The 17,947-nt window shown below is 41.1% G+C and overlaps 1 protein-coding gene across 1 annotated transcript; it reads left to right on the top strand.

Annotated features, from left to right (window-relative positions):
• Nucleotides 1–232: 232 nt before the first annotated feature.
• LOC126416898 (ATP-binding cassette sub-family C member 4-like) lies at nucleotides 233–2,162 on the top strand. The gene has a single exon (XM_050084781.1). It carries the CDS (start codon nucleotides 621–623, stop codon nucleotides 2,160–2,162), a length of 1,542 nt encoding a protein of 513 aa, XP_049940738.1. The 5' UTR covers nucleotides 233–620.
• The last annotated feature ends 15,785 nt before the right edge of the window (nucleotides 2,163–17,947 follow it).

The following is a 17,947-nucleotide window of genomic DNA, read 5'->3' on the forward strand; positions in this document are numbered from 1 at the left end:
AGTGCATGTTCCAAAAAAGAAACAGAAGTTGAAAACTAAGTTCGAGAGTGAATGGTGTAAAGTTTAGTCGTGGCTTCGAAAAGGTGAAGATGATCATGATATTCACTGTATCGTGTGTCTCTTATATTTTATTGATTCTCATGGAGGCGAAAATGACTTTAAAAAACACACAAGCACTGTAACACGCAGAACTTCTCCTCGACAGTCGGCCTCGAAAACGCAGATGAAACAACTGGAATAAAGAGATAGCAAAGGCCAAAAAGGATGCTACATACAAACCAAGTCTTCTCAAGGCCGTTATAAAGACATTTGGTCAGCGGTACGGCCTCTTGGGGATATTTGTTGCAGTGTACATTGTAATTGTGAACACTTCCAGGCCAATCCTTCTAGGTCTCCTCTTGCAGTATTTCACACCTGATACAACAGTCACGAAGGAGGTAGCTCTCTGGTATGGAGGAGGGCTAATCGTCATATTGTTTCTGTGTCTCTTCATGGGTCATCACAGTGGCTTCATTGCACAGCAAATAGGGATGCGTATCCGTGTAGCTATTTGTTCACTTATCTACAGGAAGACAATTCGTTTGAGTAAAGCAACGACAGGATAAACAGCCACAGGAAAGATGATAAATCTTCTTTCAAATGATGTTAATGGGTTTGATTTTGTAACATTTTTCCTTCACTACTTCTGGATAACTCCATTAGAGACAGTTGTGGCAACATATTTCATATGGAAAGCAGTTGGATGGGCAGCTATTGTAGGAGTTGCTGGAATTTTTCTTCAGACGATGCCTGTTCAGACTTACATAAAACGGATGACTACAATGTATCGTTCAAAAATTGCTGTAAGAACTGATGACAGAGTTCGACTAATGAATGAAATCATCACAGGAGTCCAAGTAATTAAAATGTATGCATGGGAAAAGCCATTTGAAAAAATGGTTGAAATTGCTCGAAGGAATGAAGTCAAAGTACTTAGAGGTGCCAATTATCTGAGAGGTTACAGTATGGCATTTATGGTTTTTACTGAAACAACATCTTTATATATCACTGTTGTTGCTTATGCTCTTCTGGGAAATGTTTTAACAGCTGATATAGTTTTCACTTTAGCACAATTTTTCAACCTTCTGCAACTTTGTTTGGCCTTATGTCTTCCACTAGCAATGCAAATGTCAGCAGAGGCCAAAGTTTCAATCTTCAGAATTCAGGAATTTTTGTTGCAAGAGGAACATGTACCAGTACTACCAGCACCAGTCACATTAGGAGAAAGTGATAAAGAAAAACTCAAAGAAACGAAGACAGGGGTACAAATGAAGAAGTGTTCTGCTAAATGTTCTCCATCATCTATAACAGAAACGTTAACAAATATCAGTATGGAAGTCCTGCCTGGGAATTTGTGTGCTGTTATAGGTCCAGTAGGTGCGGGAAAGAGCTCACTATTTCATGTTTTTCTCCGAGAACTTCCTCTAACTTCAGGATCAATAACAACAGACAGAAAAATTTCATATGCTTCTCAGGATGCTTGGTTGTTTGTTGGAACAGTACGTCAGAATAACTTGTTTGGACAGCCATATGACCACAGAAAGTATAAAGAGGTAGTAAAAGCATGTGCACTGAAATGGGATTTTGAACTATGTCCAAATGGTGATAAAACTCTTGTTGGTGAAAGAGGTGTCTCTCTAAGTGGTGGTCAGAGAGCACCAATAAATCTTGCAAGGGCAGTCTACAGAGATGCAGATATATATTTACTAGATGATCCTCTGTCTGCTGTTGATGCACATGTTGGTAAACATCTGTTTCAAGAATGTATCAGTGGTTATTTATGTAGAAAGACACGAATTTTAGTCACTCTCCAACGGCAATATCTCAAGGATACTGACTTGATTGTTATTCTCAACAATGGACGAATCGAGGACCAGGGTACTTTCAGTGAACTTATGACACAAAAAACTGACTTTATAAATCTGCTTGTCAGCAATCAAGAAGAATCAGAAAAGACTGTGGAACCATCAATGAAAAAACGACTGTCAGTAGGATCCACATATAGCTCCGTTCCTGATGAAAATGAAGAAGTTGATTTTGATGAACCTGATGAAACTGCTGAAATGATAAAAAGAGGAAAACTAAAAGGTACTCTTTGCAAAGATTATGCCACAGCAGGATAAAGTTATTGCAATGGGAAAGAAATCGAAAGAGGAGGAGAGAGGAGGAGAGAGATCTGGACTTAAGATTATACACAGTTCCAAATTGTGTAGCTAGATGCAGTGCTGGTGCTGCTGGCGGAAATGACGGAAATTTAACCAGCACTGCATCTAGCTACACTTGGTCCACAAAACAATGTAATAATGTAACACCTCCATCTGATGATGAGCCTGCAGTGGCTTGAAAACATGTTCATGGTTAAATAAATCGTAAAAAAGCGGCTGGTTGCATATTTATTACCAGATAAACACCAGTTCTACGGATATGTTTCCGAGATATTCGTCTGTGTAAATGTGTCACAGGAGATGGAGACAGGAGATATCCGGCAGCCGGTTCTTCTGTGAAAAATCTGCAACATTCTTCTTGAAGCTGAATCGCCTTTTAAATGGGACGCTATCTGAGCACACTACAGCTTTTACGGTCAGCGTGATTTTTATATGTTAAGTCCTCGGAAGCGCGTCTACTACTGACTTACGTGATTGCAGAGCTATCTGATCTGTTACAAATATTTGTCAGGGTTGTATCCACGCCCCCATCGTCCGCTGTTGAAAGAGGTTGGCAAATTGGAACTGTGTATAATCTTAAGTCCTGACCTCTCTCCTCCACTTTCGATTTCTTTCCCATTGCAGTTTTTTTCTCTTGGTAGATCCATGTTTTGCTGCGACTATTGCAATGTCCGATTATGAAATTCATTGGCTGGTTTCTCAAAACATGAAATCTGTTCCATGTGGCTCGTGGATAGAGGTCACTGTGCTTGTCTTCAGTAAGGTTGTTGTAATTTCTGTAGAATACGTGACGCAATACTGACCCTACGACTTATCTTAGAAAATAGATTAAGGAAAGGCAAACCTACGTTTCTAGCATTTGTAGACTTAGAGAAACCTTTCAATAATGTTGACTGGAATACTCTCTTTCAAATTCTGAAGGTGGCAGGGGTAAAATACTGGGAGCGAAAGGCTATTTACAACTTGTACATAAACCAGATGGCAGTTATAAGAGTCGAAGGGTATGAAAGGGAAGCAGTGGTTGGGAAGGGAGTGAGACAGGGTAGTAGCCTATCCGCGAAGTTATTCAATCTGTATATTGAGCAAGCAGTAAAGGAAACAAAAGAAAAATTCGGAGTAGGAATTAAAATCCATGGAGAAGAAATAAAAACTTTGAGGTTCGCCGATGACATTGTAATTCTGCCAGAGACAGCAAAGGACCTGGAAGAGCAGCTAAACGGAATGACCAGTGTCTTGAAAGGAGGTATAAGTTGAACATCAACAAAAGCAAAACGAGGATAATAAAATGCGGTCGAACTAAATCGAGTGTGGTTGCGGGAATTATATTAGGAAATGAGACGCTGAAAGTAGTAAATGAGTTTTGGTATTTGGGGAGCAAAATAACTGATGATGGTCGAAGTAGAGAGGATATAGAATGTAGACTGCCAATGGCAAGGAAAGCGTTTCTGAAGAAGAGAAATTTGTTAACATCGGGGATAGAGTTAAGTGTCAGGAAGTCGTTTCTGAAAGTATTTGTATGGAGTGTAACTATGATGGAAGTGAAATATGGACGATAAATAGTTTGGCTAGAAGAGAATAGAAGCTTTCGAAATGTGGTGCTACAGAAGAATGCCGAAGATTAGATGGGTAGATCACATAACTAATGAGGAGGTATTGCATAGAATTGGAGAGAAGAGAAATTTGTGGCACATCTTGACTAGAAGAAGGGATCGGTTGGTAGGACATATCCTGAGGCATCAAGGGATCACCATTTTAGTATTGCAGGGCAGCGTGGAGGGTAAAAATCGTAGAAGGAGACCAAGAGATGAATACACTAAACAGATTCAGAAGGATGTAGGTTGCAGTAGGTACTGGGAGATGAAGCAGCTTGCACAGGATAGAGTAGCATGGAGAGTTGTATCATACTAGTCTCTGGACTGAAGACCACAACAACAAAAATTTTTGTATTTTTATATGTGTCATCGCCGCCGATCGCTCCATACGGTCGAGCTTTGTGAATATTGCGCTGCGGTATTGTTCATGGTGTCTTTCTGATGCTGACATCACGCCTTTGATCTTTGGTGCATATCGGAAAGAATATCTATATACCGCCTCATAGAAGTAGCGGCTACACATTGTAAATATACTGGCCGTTATAAATCTGTATATTTCAGTATTGACTTATCATTAGGTATTCTGCACATCAACAAACTATCAGGCTCCCTAACGCTCTTAGACCAAGAACTGAAAGGAAAACGATGCACGATCACGATTGGCGATAACCACTTTGCTAACAATGATTAGTGCTTTAAAGTGGCGCAATAGAAGGTGTCCGATGGGTCCGTTGCTAGGTTTCGTCATATATCAGACTTGTCCGGAGCCCTTCATGTCGACTTGTCTGTTTCTTTATTTCTGCCAACGCCAGCGACCTAGCAGTTGTAGTGTCAAAATTGCAGGATGAAAATAAACTATGCAATTTAGCTCTGATTATGTCAGCATTTCCCCTCACACATCTTCACCCCCCGCAAAGAAAAAAAAAAAATTGGTTCAAATGGCTCTGAACACTATGAACGTAACTTCTGAGGTCATCAGTCCCCTAGAACTTAGAACTACTTAAACCTAACTAACCTACGGGCATCACACACATCCATGCCCGAGGCAGGATTCGAACCTGCGATCGTAGCGGTCACGCAGTTCGACTGCAGCGCCTAGAACCGCTCGGCCACCCTGGCCGGCGGCAAAGACCAGTCTTGTCCTTTAGATATTTGTTCATCATTGTCAGCAACCGTTTTTGAAGACTGCCATTGTAAGGAAATAGCATTCTAGTAGCGTCAAAAATAGTTTTTTAACGGAACTGGCGTGCTGTTTCTTCATATCGGAAATCTTGTTATTCCATTCACACCACCACACCCCAGTGAAATCGGACTTTTCTGTGACGTATACTTGTTTCACAGTCAAAGAGAAAGATTGGACGTGATGAGAGCTCAAAATGTAGTTAGACTCCTTCACCCAGTGAAATTAAAATTATGTTCTACTATAATTTTAAAAGAACAACTTCAAATATGTACCGAATATTGTGAAAAAGTGTTACATAAAATAAAAATATTGGCACTCGATGTCGCCATATTGATACCGATATATCGGTGAGAGTGTGTTATCGATATACATCGGTAATATTGGAAGAAATATTGATATTTTGTCAGCGGTCCTAATCCACACCAGTAAGATATGCTGCTGTTGTGGTCTTAAGTCCAGAGACTGGTTTGATGCAGCTCTCCATGCTACCCTATCCTGTGCAAGCTTCTTCATGCTACCCTATCGTATTTATCGTCCACGTTTCACTTCCATACATGACTACACTTCATACAAAAATATACAATAAAGAAATTTCGCACTGTAAGCGCACAGTAAGTGACATCTGATTTGCTATCTTGCTGGTGTTGCAGTTTTAGTGATCAGCACTTGTAACAACAACAACGCTGTATTATTGTACATACAAGTAATTTTTTTTCCTCTGATTTTTCGAGAAACTTGTGTAACTGATGTTCTGATTTCATTTCCTTTTTGTTTCATGTCACTGTGTTAAGAAACCTCTAAACAAGTTTAAATGTGAATATTAATGTTTGTCAAATGTCAAGCAATATTGTAATGGAATTGAAATGTAACAAATGTTGAGACTGTTGTAAGACGTTTAAAATTGTAACTGTGAGTCTGGTCCATACGTAGGCAATGTGTTAGGATATGTAGAAAGCAAAACCTCGGGTGAATACCCTGTCTGTAAGGGAGCGGTAAAAGGTGGATGGCAGGCGAGCGCGGGAAAATGCGCACGGGCACTGCACGGCACAACGGGCTCAGTAGTTAGTTGGAGTTTGACATTGGTCTGAGCAACACCTTCTGGAGCGAGGAGGCTCTCCTGGAAGACGTAACTTCACTGAGCCTCGGATATGCCGTTCCAACGCCCACACAGCGTGACAAAATTCCATAGGCACTAAATGGAAAAGTATCGCGGCGCTATGAAGAATTAAAGTGCCGATACGTCAAGAGCCCTAGCTGTGGTTGTATGTGTGCTGTGTGCCTCGCCATCTCGCCGCCCGCCAACCGCCGCATCGATACTAGCAGGTTCAAACTTTTAGTACTGTATTACCATGGATCAGTGTGTGAACTGTGCAATAATAACCTAAATTTTTCCAGAACTTTCCCATCATTTAATTATCCTCACAACTAACCTAGACAGGGTCGTTTCCAAATATTGTGCAATCCGAGTGTCCCGAAATGAAAAATTAAATTTTGAGTTAATCATAATTATTTGCAGATCTAGCTATGTTAGAATGGTGTTTAAAGAAATGTTTTGTTAATGAACCAGTAAATGAATAACGAAGGTCTAACAAAGTTGAAAGATAACTTCAATATTGATATAGTAATGAAGTTTAATTATTTCGGGACAGACATAAAGGTATCTAAATGAGCAGTAAATAAGATGAAAAGAATAGTAACTTATATACTTGAAATCTTGAACGCATAATAAAATCAGTAATCATTTTTTTAATGCAGTGATCGTAACAGTTTCAGGATCCGCCCCCCCCCCCCCCCCCCCCCTTTTATTCATTTGAATTCTTAAGTGTTCTAAATTGGTTTGATCAGCAAAAGTTAGTCAATATAAAAGTCAAAATTTATCAGTATTTTATCTTTATTAAAATTGGCATTTTGTGTGTGACATGAAAGTGCTATTTCTAGGGTAACCTATGCCCGATTTTAATCAGGTTAATAGACAGTATAAAGTTTTGTAGTATACATGATAGTGTATTCATGGTTTTTCCATATCAGTACAGAACGTGAAACTATCAGTTCAATAGATTTTCTGGTTCTAAAATTCTATTGTATTATGCAGTGTTACTGTTTGCTGTTTTGCATGAATATCTACCAACTTGTACAGGGAAGAAACTCAGGTAATGCCTAATTAGGCTGGCGACCGTATTATTATCAAATTGATAGCATCTTCAGGTCCATGCTGACGTGTAATTGCATTTCGAAGTTGCTTGACGGATCATTGTTATCACAGAGTGGGTGTAAATCTGATTTGCCACCATTGAGGTACACGCGGTCGATATCTATAAAATGGTTCAAATGGCTCTGAGCACTATGGGACTTAACTTCTGAGGTCATAAGTCCCCTAGAACTTAGAACTATTTAAACCTAACTAACCTAAGGACATCACACACATCCATGCCCGAGGCAGGATTCGAACCTGCGACCGTAGCAGTCGCGCGGTTCCTGACTGAGCGCCTAGAACCGCTAGACCTCCGCGGCCGGCGGTCGATATCTATACAAAAATCCTTTCTCATAAGGTGAAACCCGCTCACTTACCATAGTACTGTGTCACGCGGAGGTTACACAGTGTACGTTCACTTTTCCGTCCCATCCTTCGATGATATAACCTCGTGAGTATTTTGTTATGTATGTGTTACCAGACTGGCATTTTCGACAGCAATGTGTGTACAGTATCAGCCACTTGTCTTACGGTGCACTGTCCATATGTGCGCGGACCGGCGTGAGCTCCCTCGCTGCGATGTGTGACGTACCCGAGTAGGGGCTGCGGCCGCAGTTGTAATCCGCTGCAAGGAAGCGGCGCGGGTTTATTTGGTAAACAGAGCGCGCAGCGCAGTGCCGGCAATTCTGCGCGCGTGGGTTTGCGCCGCGCCGCGCCATTGCCTATGCATGAGTCTCATGCGTGCCACTGGGTGCCCGTACGGACGTGTGTGTGTGTGTGTGTGTGTGTGTGTGTGTGAAACTGTAGTCAGGACTTCCCCCAACTTTTAAGGCTCACCTTGCAGCTCACCAGGGAGGGACTTTACTTGCCCAACTTGCAGACCGATTCCATCCGACTTTTACTTTTGCACCTCAAGTCGCTATAAGGTCCACCACTGCTAGCATGAAATATTATGAAGTAAGATCAATATGCCCCAGGAGAGACATTTAAAATTGTTGCAGATCCTAAAACAATCATTTGGACCAGGGAGTACAGAAAGGACGTGAGGTAATAACTTTAAATGTAATTAGCGCTACATATAAAATAACAACGAAGTTTTCTGTACCTTTCTGGTTTTATTGTTCACCATTACATACAAAACTGTAGATGTTCAGTTGTTCAGACTCATGTATCTTCGAAAGTTGTAGACCGATTGCTTTCAATTTTTGCCTCAACGTTGCATTCCAATACAATCGTCCTCTTAGGCACCCTACTATTAAATTTGAAAAAAAATTAAGATTACATACATTTAAAATTATCTATATAAAGCACACGTGTCCAATGCAATGTTCTGTTAAAATTTAAAAGCAATCGGTCAAAACATTTCGCAGATATACGTTTGCGAACAACAACATTTTTTATACAAGTGCAAACGTCGGTGTTCGTGTCTTAAAAATTTCAAATCTCAAGACGTTGTACTGGATTACTTTGAAATTTTGACACATCGTTGCATTCGAGTACTCAAGTGCTTTTATATACTTTCTGGAACACCATCTGGTATATACGTCATAAGTATGTAATAAAAGAGGAAAAATTATTGGGCCGTGGGGGAGTCGCTGGTTCCAGTGATTCTCTTATCTAGTAGGGGCAGTAATCCCGCTCGTTATGGCATGCGCGTTTTCTCTTTGGTTCTCCTCGTCTGGTCGCCGTTTAAGCGCGGCGCTTCCGGCTATGGTTCGAATGGTTCAAATGACTCTGAGCACTATGGGACTTACATCTGAGGTCATCAGTCCCCTAGACTTAGAACTATTTAAACCTAACTAACCTAAGGACATTACATACATCCATGCCCGAGACAGGATTCGAACCTGCGACCGTAGCGGTCGCGCGGTTCCAGACTGAAGCGCCTAGAACCGCTCGGCCACAGCGGGCGGCTCCGGCTATGGCCCTCTTGGTTTTCCGCAACGGGGCCCTAATGGTCATGGTTGCTGGGGCATATGTTGTGTTGGGGAGTCTTGGAGTGACCGTTACGGGGGAGCATTGGTTGCTCGCGGCGCTGTGTTATGGTTTGAGGAGTGTGTCGGCGGCGGGCTCGCGGTGATGGCCCCCAACACACTACCAAATGTGTATATTGTACTACCTGATGTTGTATGCCTATGTGTGCTATGTGGATTCTCGTCGTTTGCTGCTACTAACGGTGGGCATCTGCTATGTCTTTGAAGTTGTGTTTTGTGATCAACCTGATCGTAATCTGTGTTCACAGCCGGAAACAGTGATTCGTATGTGATTATCCCCGCCGTGGCGGGAATAAGGGATTCACTCTTGGTTCCTGTATATGTGTAGTAGTGGTGTTAAGAATGAAAAACACTGCTCAGGGATGGGAGCACTAGTGTGAAGGCTACACGAGTCATTCTAGGATAGTGCACACGCTATGTTTAGGGTTAAGACAGTGTGCTTCTAATGTTATTTGAGTATCTTACGATTTATTGTGTGGCCTCCGTTTGAAGGGGCCGTGGCTTTGGTGTCTCGTATTATGGGTTTTTATGCCCTTAATTTGGCAGGCTGTTACCTTCTCCAGACTTTATGCGTGTTATTCGAGTCTGCCTGTAATAGTAAAGAATTATTAGCTTTGAATAATTTGTTCGTGGTCTTGCATGTGTTAAGGGTATTAAATTTAAAGGAAGGGCATAGCTCTGGAGTAAGAGTATTTGTGTTATGTCCTTGGTATGGTTGTCTGTCCTTTTTTTTAAATGTTACAGTGTACTATGAGTGACTGGCACAATCACTTTCGGACTGACCAATACAGGCGGCGGCGCCTTGATTAAAATATGTTCGGACGCCGTTAGCTCTGCGCTACTTGGCTGTACCTTGTCAGAGTCGCTGCTCGCCCCGGTAGTTGCCAGAAGTTGAGCATTCTCTCTCGTAAATATTTGGAGATTTCTATCGTTAATGTGTTCGGGCTGCGCCAAGATGCGTCCCCTGTTCCTATTAGTTTGGACACATTTGTTTTAGGGTGGCTCATCCGTTGGGATGTGCCCGCTGTAGCGTGGAACGTAAGCTGACTATTAAGATAAGTGTCTTTCCTGCCTAAATATTGTTGTTATACTTGAAGGGGATTTCACGAACGAGTTCAGCGGAATAAGTCACTATATAATTGGTGGAATTCCGTTGTTCTATTATCTGCTTATTGGTCTAAGATAACCGTTGGGGATTTTGCTCTTTTACTTGAAATTTGTTACTTAATTTTCTGTACTGTTGCTTGTTTTACCAGTTGTGATTTAGTCTCGGAAAATTCCTGTTAAATTTGTAAGCAATTGTGCTTGTCATCTATATTTATCTGGCGCTATTTGTTATTTAGTTAAAAGCAAGGGTCTTTACTTAACTTGTTTCATTCCGTATAGTCTTACAAGGACTGTATAAGGTTTTTAATTATACTTGTCATTGGTTGCTATTGGAAGGCCGGTTTTGTAAAAGATTTTGTACAATTATTTTTGCGTATATGTGATAAAACTTTGTGAGCTACAAGCCTGTGTTCTCGTTTTTCTTGTGACTTACGTCCCAATTATAAAAATTTTTAATCGTTAATATCCCGAAGATCTTGACCGACTACTTTGAAATTTTGACGCAATGTTCAATTCTAATAATATATATATATATATATATATATATGTATATATGTGTGTGTATGTGTATGTGTGTGTGTGTGTGTTTGTTATGTTATGCCCTTGAAGAGCGTATTTAGACTAAACTTCATGTCCATTTCCCTGTTGTTTTCTCTTTAAATTCTGCCTAAAACTTCCCCCATTCGTGTGCTGTGTTTCTGCTTCCTTTCTTCGGTCCACTTTAGGTCCTGTGTTCTCTTCAGCTTCTCTTTTTTCCTGTTCGCACTGTGTTCCTTCATCCTCGGGCTGTGTTCTTGTCGCCTCTGTTCGGTCCATTGCGTTAGTTTGTTGTGTGGTGTCTCTTGTAATTTGTTTCATCTGATCATGTTCCTAATGAGTGTTTTGTGTTGTTTCCTGTGATGTTGAGTTGTTCCATGCCATTTCTTACTTCATTCATCCATTTCTTGTTTTTCTTTGTGCTAACCCAGTCCAAGATCTGTCTATTTATCCTGTGTAGTGCCATTCTGCCGAGGTGTCCGTAAAACTGTAGTCTTCGTTTCCTGATTTCGTCTGTTATTTTCTCTCTGTGTTCATATAATGCTTCAGCTAGCCTCATTGTCCATATCCCGTTTTTTTGAGTCGCCCCGAATATTTTCCTGAGTGTTTTTCGTTCCGTCTTCTCTGTTTGATTCGTGTCTGTCCTTGTACTATTGTGATCTCGGCTGGGTATAGTGCTTCTGGTAGCACCACCGTCTCGCAGTGTCGTAGCTTGGCCTTATGTGAAATAGCTTTCTTGTTGTAGTGATTCCAAGTCTGTTTGTAGGCCTTCTATAGTTTCGATCTTCTCTCTTCATTAGATACCTTATTTCTTCCTGTACCTTTAATGTTTCTCCTGGGTACTTGAAATTTTCTGTTCTGTATACTGTCCCACAATTTGTGTGTAGTGGTGCGTGTTTTTGGGTGCTCATGAACTGTGTTTTCTCGTATGATATCTGTAGCCCGCTCTTGGCTGCGATTTCGTGTAGTTCCTCTATGGCTCTTATTGCTTCTGTTCGCTTACCGTTACGATGGCTAAATCGTCTGCGAACGCTAGGCACTTGACTCTTACTTTTCCTAAAAGCATTTCTTTCTGTGTCTTTCCCCATTCCTTCGCTATTTGGTCCAGTACTATGTTGAACAGCGATGGGGAGAGGCCGTCGCCAGTCTGACTACTGTTCTGATTTCGAATTGTTCTGAGAGCTCTCCACAGGACTTCTCTTTAGATGTCGTGTTTGTTAGTGTTTGCTGAATAATGGTTAGTGTCTTCTTCTCTACTCTGTATGTATTCTTTCAGGATTTTACAGAGGGTCTCTCTGTCTAGAGTCGTACGCCTTGATATATATATATATATATATATATATATATATATATATATATATATATATATATTGGTCCATTGATCGTGACCGGGCCAAATAGCTCACGAAATAAGCGTCAAACGAAAAAAGTACAAAGTACAAAGAACAAAACTTGTCTAACTTGAAGGGGGAAACCAGATGGCGCTATGGTTGGCCTGCTAGATGGCGCTGGCATAGGTCAAACGGATATCAACAGCGTTTTTTTTTAAAATAGGAACCACCATTTTTTATTACATATTCGTGTAGTACGTAAATAAATATGAATGTTTTAGTTGGACCACTTTTTTCGCTTTGTAATAGATGGTGCTGTAATAGTCACAAACATATGGCTCACAATTTTAGACGAACAGTTGGTAACAGGTAGGTTTCTTAACTTAAAATACAGAACGTAGGTACGTTTGAACATTTTATTTCGGTTGTTTCAATGTGATACATGTACCTATGGCAGCGACATCTATCGGGCCAACTATAGCGCCATTTGGTTTCCCCCTTCAAACTAGGCAAGTATCATTCTTTGTAGTATTTTCGTTTGACGCTTATTTGGTGAGATATTTGGCCCGGTCACGATCAATGGACCAATGGACCACCATATATGAGGGTAGATGAGATGGACACAGACTAGAGAGAGGGGGAGATTATGACGGATATCCAATTCCCATACCTATTACAAACGTGTGCTTCCCCGTTTCTTTCTTAAGCACTAAGCAGAGCGATCCACAGGAAAGCTTGACCGGGTACAGCTAGTCATTAAACAAGTGCAGGAGGAGTTTTGAGTTTAACGACCCTCATCAACGAAGTCACTAGCGTGGATGAAGGACGGATGGAGAAGGAAAGAAGCCGTGCCCTTTCGAAGGAACCATATTCCAACATTTGCTTTAAACGATTTAGGGAAATCACGGAAAACCTAAATCAGGCTGGCCGGATACGGGTTCGAACCGTCGGCCTCCCGAATGCGAGACCTGTGTGCTGACCTGCGCTACCTCGCTCGGTATTAAACAAGATCTGTAATCTTTTATAACTTCACATCTTCCCATAATTAATTTCGACACTTTTAATTAATTTCAAAAGCATCGCCTATTTCGATGGTGAGTACAGACAGTTTGTGTACGCCTGTCTCTGTTGGCGGAATCGAACTCTCTAAAAGAAATCGACGAACATCGTCTTTCCGTGTGGAAGGAGAAATATAGGCAGAGATTGACATTGCATCCTTATCGGTGACTTTACGTAATCTCAGATCGAGATTACTCACTGGACTACTGCTTAATACTTCACTAAAAAATTTTTAACCACAATGGTAGCATAAGCATAAAATATGGTGGTTCTTGTGTACAATCCGTATGAAGCCTAAACATAGTGGCAAACGGTAACAGTGCAGCCATGAAAAATCGTTTTCACTATTGTTGCGTGGACGCAGGAGTTGGCAGCATATTTTGTGCTTACACTAGCACAATTGATTTTAGATGTGGTTATGTTTTGCGTCACATATTCAACGTTTCACTTGGACTGGACTGCCACAAGCAGGTCGGTGTATGACATTGTATATTTTCGAAATCGACAATGTGAAACAAATGTCATCTATAAAACCTGCACGGATTGTCCAGTAACGACATATTAACGCAGTACAGCTGAACGCATTTACGTACCATCCATGATCACGAATCACAGCAACATAAATATTTCTTGTGTATTTAACACTGCATTTTTATTTTTTAAGTAAGGTTCGCCCATAAGAAGCAGCAGTTTTTAACGCGCTATTGGCGCTTTTACTTACGCAAGGGACTAACGTTGCTTTTGGAATATGGATATCTTGCTGGAAAACGAAGACGGCCGTCAAAAAATAAAAACTTCCCCTTCTTGGTGATACTTTTTCGTGCTGTTTGGTCAACAACAGTTACGTGGGAAGCCAGCTGTCTACGAAATGACACAGTTTTTACAATTTGAGAAATTGTCCAGCAACATCCAAGTTAATAACTACTACTATTCAGTTACGTATATTTTTATACGTCTTTGTGTATTATTCCTTTTCTCCTGGACGTATTTTCAACACAAAGCAGAAGCATTTCATTGTACAGGAGATGTAATAAAAAATGAGATAGCGCCTACAGCTCTTCTTGAACTAATTCGCAATTTCCGGTAACCACAGAGACATGGAATGAGCTGTAGTTTCCAGAAAATGTGGCGTTATCGCAAAGCTCATCCCTGCCGAAATTATTTTAGCATCTCGTCTAGCCTCGAGGTCTCAAAAAGGAGGGAAAAATTACATTACGATCCTTTCGCCGAAAATGTATTAGTTTTACAAGTAGAACACCAAGATCTTGCTCGGAAATTCCTGTAGCATTTTTAAAAGAATGCTTACTATTTAAATACTGATCTGAAAATCAGATCGAGAGAACAGCGATTGTGGTTGCTGTTTAACTGGTTTGTTAAATTGTAACATGCGATATGGACTGTCAATAAAGTTATGAAAGCCAACTACGGATCTTTCGGAGTATGGTAAACCGTTCATTAAACGCTATTTTAAGCACAAGCTCCTCCTGTTTTCTTTTCGCTGTCTTCTTCACACAGCAGTAAACCCAGTACAGATTTTTCATTACTTTCTGTGTTATTTTACGAGGAGAGTTTTTTTACATGTGGGTTCGCAGCTGTTAAAGTATTTATCTGGAAACAACAGTTTCACATCGATGCTTTTTAAATTTTTTTCCTTTTCCGCTATTAGTTTTCTGATCCGAAGCTGTTAAGAAATAGGGAGTGAGTCCCAGCATTAAGAATGAATTGCGGTAATTACATTAATAAAACACTATATTCCTATTTTTTATTATATCGTTACATGATAACTAGTGACCACGTCAAGATAACTGTTCTATTTCTCTTTTCCTTCGCCCTCCTTCGGAAGTCTTCTATTTTTTCAGATTGAGATCTTTCCTTCTCGTTACAGCACCTGAGACGTTATTTTTCTGTTTGAATTTCTTGACGTCTATGTCTGGTCACCTGCTTTGACAGAATGTGTGAATTTTCTGCATTAATCTTTCTTCTTCAATTCGCTCTAGATGTCTGGATAATTCAGGGCAGCGTAAGTACATTTCCACGACAGACGTAAAGAATGGTTACCATGAAATAGTAGTAGTGCCAGAGGATCTGAATATGGTTACGGTTGCTGTTAACACATATCGATTAAACGACTAGGGAACTAGGCTGATTTGGGACCATTATATCGAATGGGTACGTAAACTACTGCCTTAAACACATGTTTGTTTATAAGCGGAAACAACCGACACGTTTCGTTGACGCTGTGCTTTGCGTGAGAGCCATGATGAGCAGTATTTGTCTGGGTCCACTCCAGCTGCACATTGCAAATATCCACCGAAACAGCAGAGAAAACGCGGCTAATGACTCTTAGAAGTATTTTTTATTTAATCGTATGGCTAGAGCCCGCCGTCGGGCAGGCCGTTCGCCGGGTGTCGGCCTTTCGATGTGACGCCACTTCAGCGACCTGCAGTCGATGAGGATGATAGGATGATGATGACAGAACAACACCCAGTCCCTAGGCGGAGAAAATTCCCCGACCCAGGCCCGAATCGAACCCGGGCCCAGAGGATTGACAATCCGTCACGCTGACCATTCAGCTATGACCATTCAGCTATGACCATTCAGCTACCGGGGGCGGACACTCTTAGGAGTGACACCCTGTATCTCTTATCGCCTATACAGTGGTAGTTTTATGGAACGTAAACGAGGGTAAGCCTTGCATCCCACAATGTGTACTGCAGAATGCATTTTCCTTACAAGAATCGATGTAAGCCGCTCCCCACTTTATGAATTACAGATTATTGCCACTCTGTCAGGGACGAATGAATTTTTAGAAGTGACTTGCATGGAACGGTATTCGACGGCTTTGGATCTTGCTGCTGATCCAGCGACCTCTGAGACACGTCTTCTTTGTGGAGGAAAAAAAAATCCAGCCTGGCGCGGGTTGGTGTCCTATGGTGGTCGGTTTACAGAGGATGTGGTGGGGAGCGTCACCTGCTACAGGTGTCCACAGGGCTCTGGCACATGGCATAATAGTAGCATTGCCCATAGATGCTAGAGCACATCTGACCCGTGTCCTCTGGAGGTGTTCGAAGCACATGGACTGCTCGTGGAGTGGTAGCGGTTATGGTGGCGGTGGCATTAGAGGGTAGTGAAGGTGGTGTAGTACTTCTTAAAATTAAGAATGCGATTGTTCCCACCGGAACCAACTACATACAGCGACAATTTTGCAGTCTCATATCAGTGATAATCCACATGTCTCTTTGAAAGCTAAGCTCAAAGCTATAAAATTGTAAACTCCATTAGTATTATAAAAATGTATGTCTGTATGTATATTTCTCATTTCGTCCTAAGTAACTGGATTGATTTCTACCATACATGCTACACGTATTGCTACCTGGAAAGAAATGCTGTGGGAGTATTAACCAGCAACGTCCTGTTGATGCGGGTTGGGGGCAGGGGGTGGTAACGTGGAAATATAAGGGAGAAAGAGATTAAAAGAGAGTGGGAAGGAGACATGCACACAGCTATAAGGAACCAGGAGATGGACACACTGTGTACTGTCTGAAAATTTGAAATAAATTGATCAGTATTTTTGCTAATAGCTTTTCCCATTTCTTCTTCTTCGTCTTCTTTCGCTTGTGCCTGATCCAGCAGTTTTCGCAGGGTTGGCATTGTTAATTTGAAGGGGTGGCTGGATGCCCTGTACCACCTGGGACAGAATCAGTGTACCCCAGCTGCCTGTGTCTAGAGCAAATCATGCAATAGTGCACACGTGTTGCAAATGTCTGTGAGCCGTGTAACTGAGGCGGGACTTCGGGACCAGCGCGGTATTCACGTAGTGAGATGTGGAAAACCGCCTAAAAACCACATCCAGGCTGGCCTGCACACCGACCCTCATCGTTAATCCGCCAGGCGGCTTCGATCCGGGGCGCCTATCCGAGTCCAGGAAGTAGCACATTAGCGCTCTCGGCTAACCTGGAGGGTCCACTTTTCCCTTTTATATAGTACACATATATCTATATAGCATATACATTGTGAAAGTAAAGCCTCTGTGAACTCAGATGTTTGTTAGAGTATCGTGTTGTACATGGGTCAAGAACTTTTCTAGATTTCTGGTAGCAATGTTAAATGACAGCTTATCTTCATATATATATATATATATATATATATATATATATATATATATATATATATATATAAATATATATATTGGTAGGCCACATATGTTAAAGAAACAATGTAGCCGATGTCGGTCCGAACCTTTATTCGAATATCGTTTAGATATTTTTATTTTTTGTATATCGATGGAGATCTTTTCCAGATTTTTGCTAATCACTTTCATTGTTTGTGCAGTACATTATCTTTAAATACCACATATACCTGAAGAGTGTGTAGCCTATGTCGGTCTGAACGTTTATCATAGTACCGTGAAAAAATCTGAAGATCATATCGGTAGTATGAGTTGAAGTCACCTCCTTGTGTCCGTCTGAATTTGCCGGCTAATCTGAGGAACTGCTGCAGCGATATTGATCAGATTTTCACTAATAGACTGATCCACGAGGAAGGTTTTGTATATAATTTGTAAATATTTTCTTGAAGCTGTCTGAATTGCGATTAATTAAATTTAAGTTATGAGAACGATGGCACTGCTACCTATCAAACAACGGCCTTAATCCTAGAGGGAGCAGCAGTGTCCTAAGTTAGCAGGAAGCGTGACCGGATTCGCACCTGGTTTGATGGGAAAAAAAACTGGTAGCATTTGACTAGAAA

The sequence above is a fragment of the Schistocerca serialis genome, chromosome 8 (genome assembly GCF_023864345.2).
Source record: "Schistocerca serialis cubense isolate TAMUIC-IGC-003099 chromosome 8, iqSchSeri2.2, whole genome shotgun sequence".
Lineage (NCBI taxonomy): Eukaryota > Metazoa > Arthropoda > Insecta > Orthoptera > Acrididae > Schistocerca > Schistocerca serialis.

Coding starts and splice junctions, on each gene's coding strand:
- LOC126416898 (XM_050084781.1), top strand. CDS start 621: ATGATAAATCTTCTTTCAAATGATGTTAATGGGTTTGATTTTGTAACA.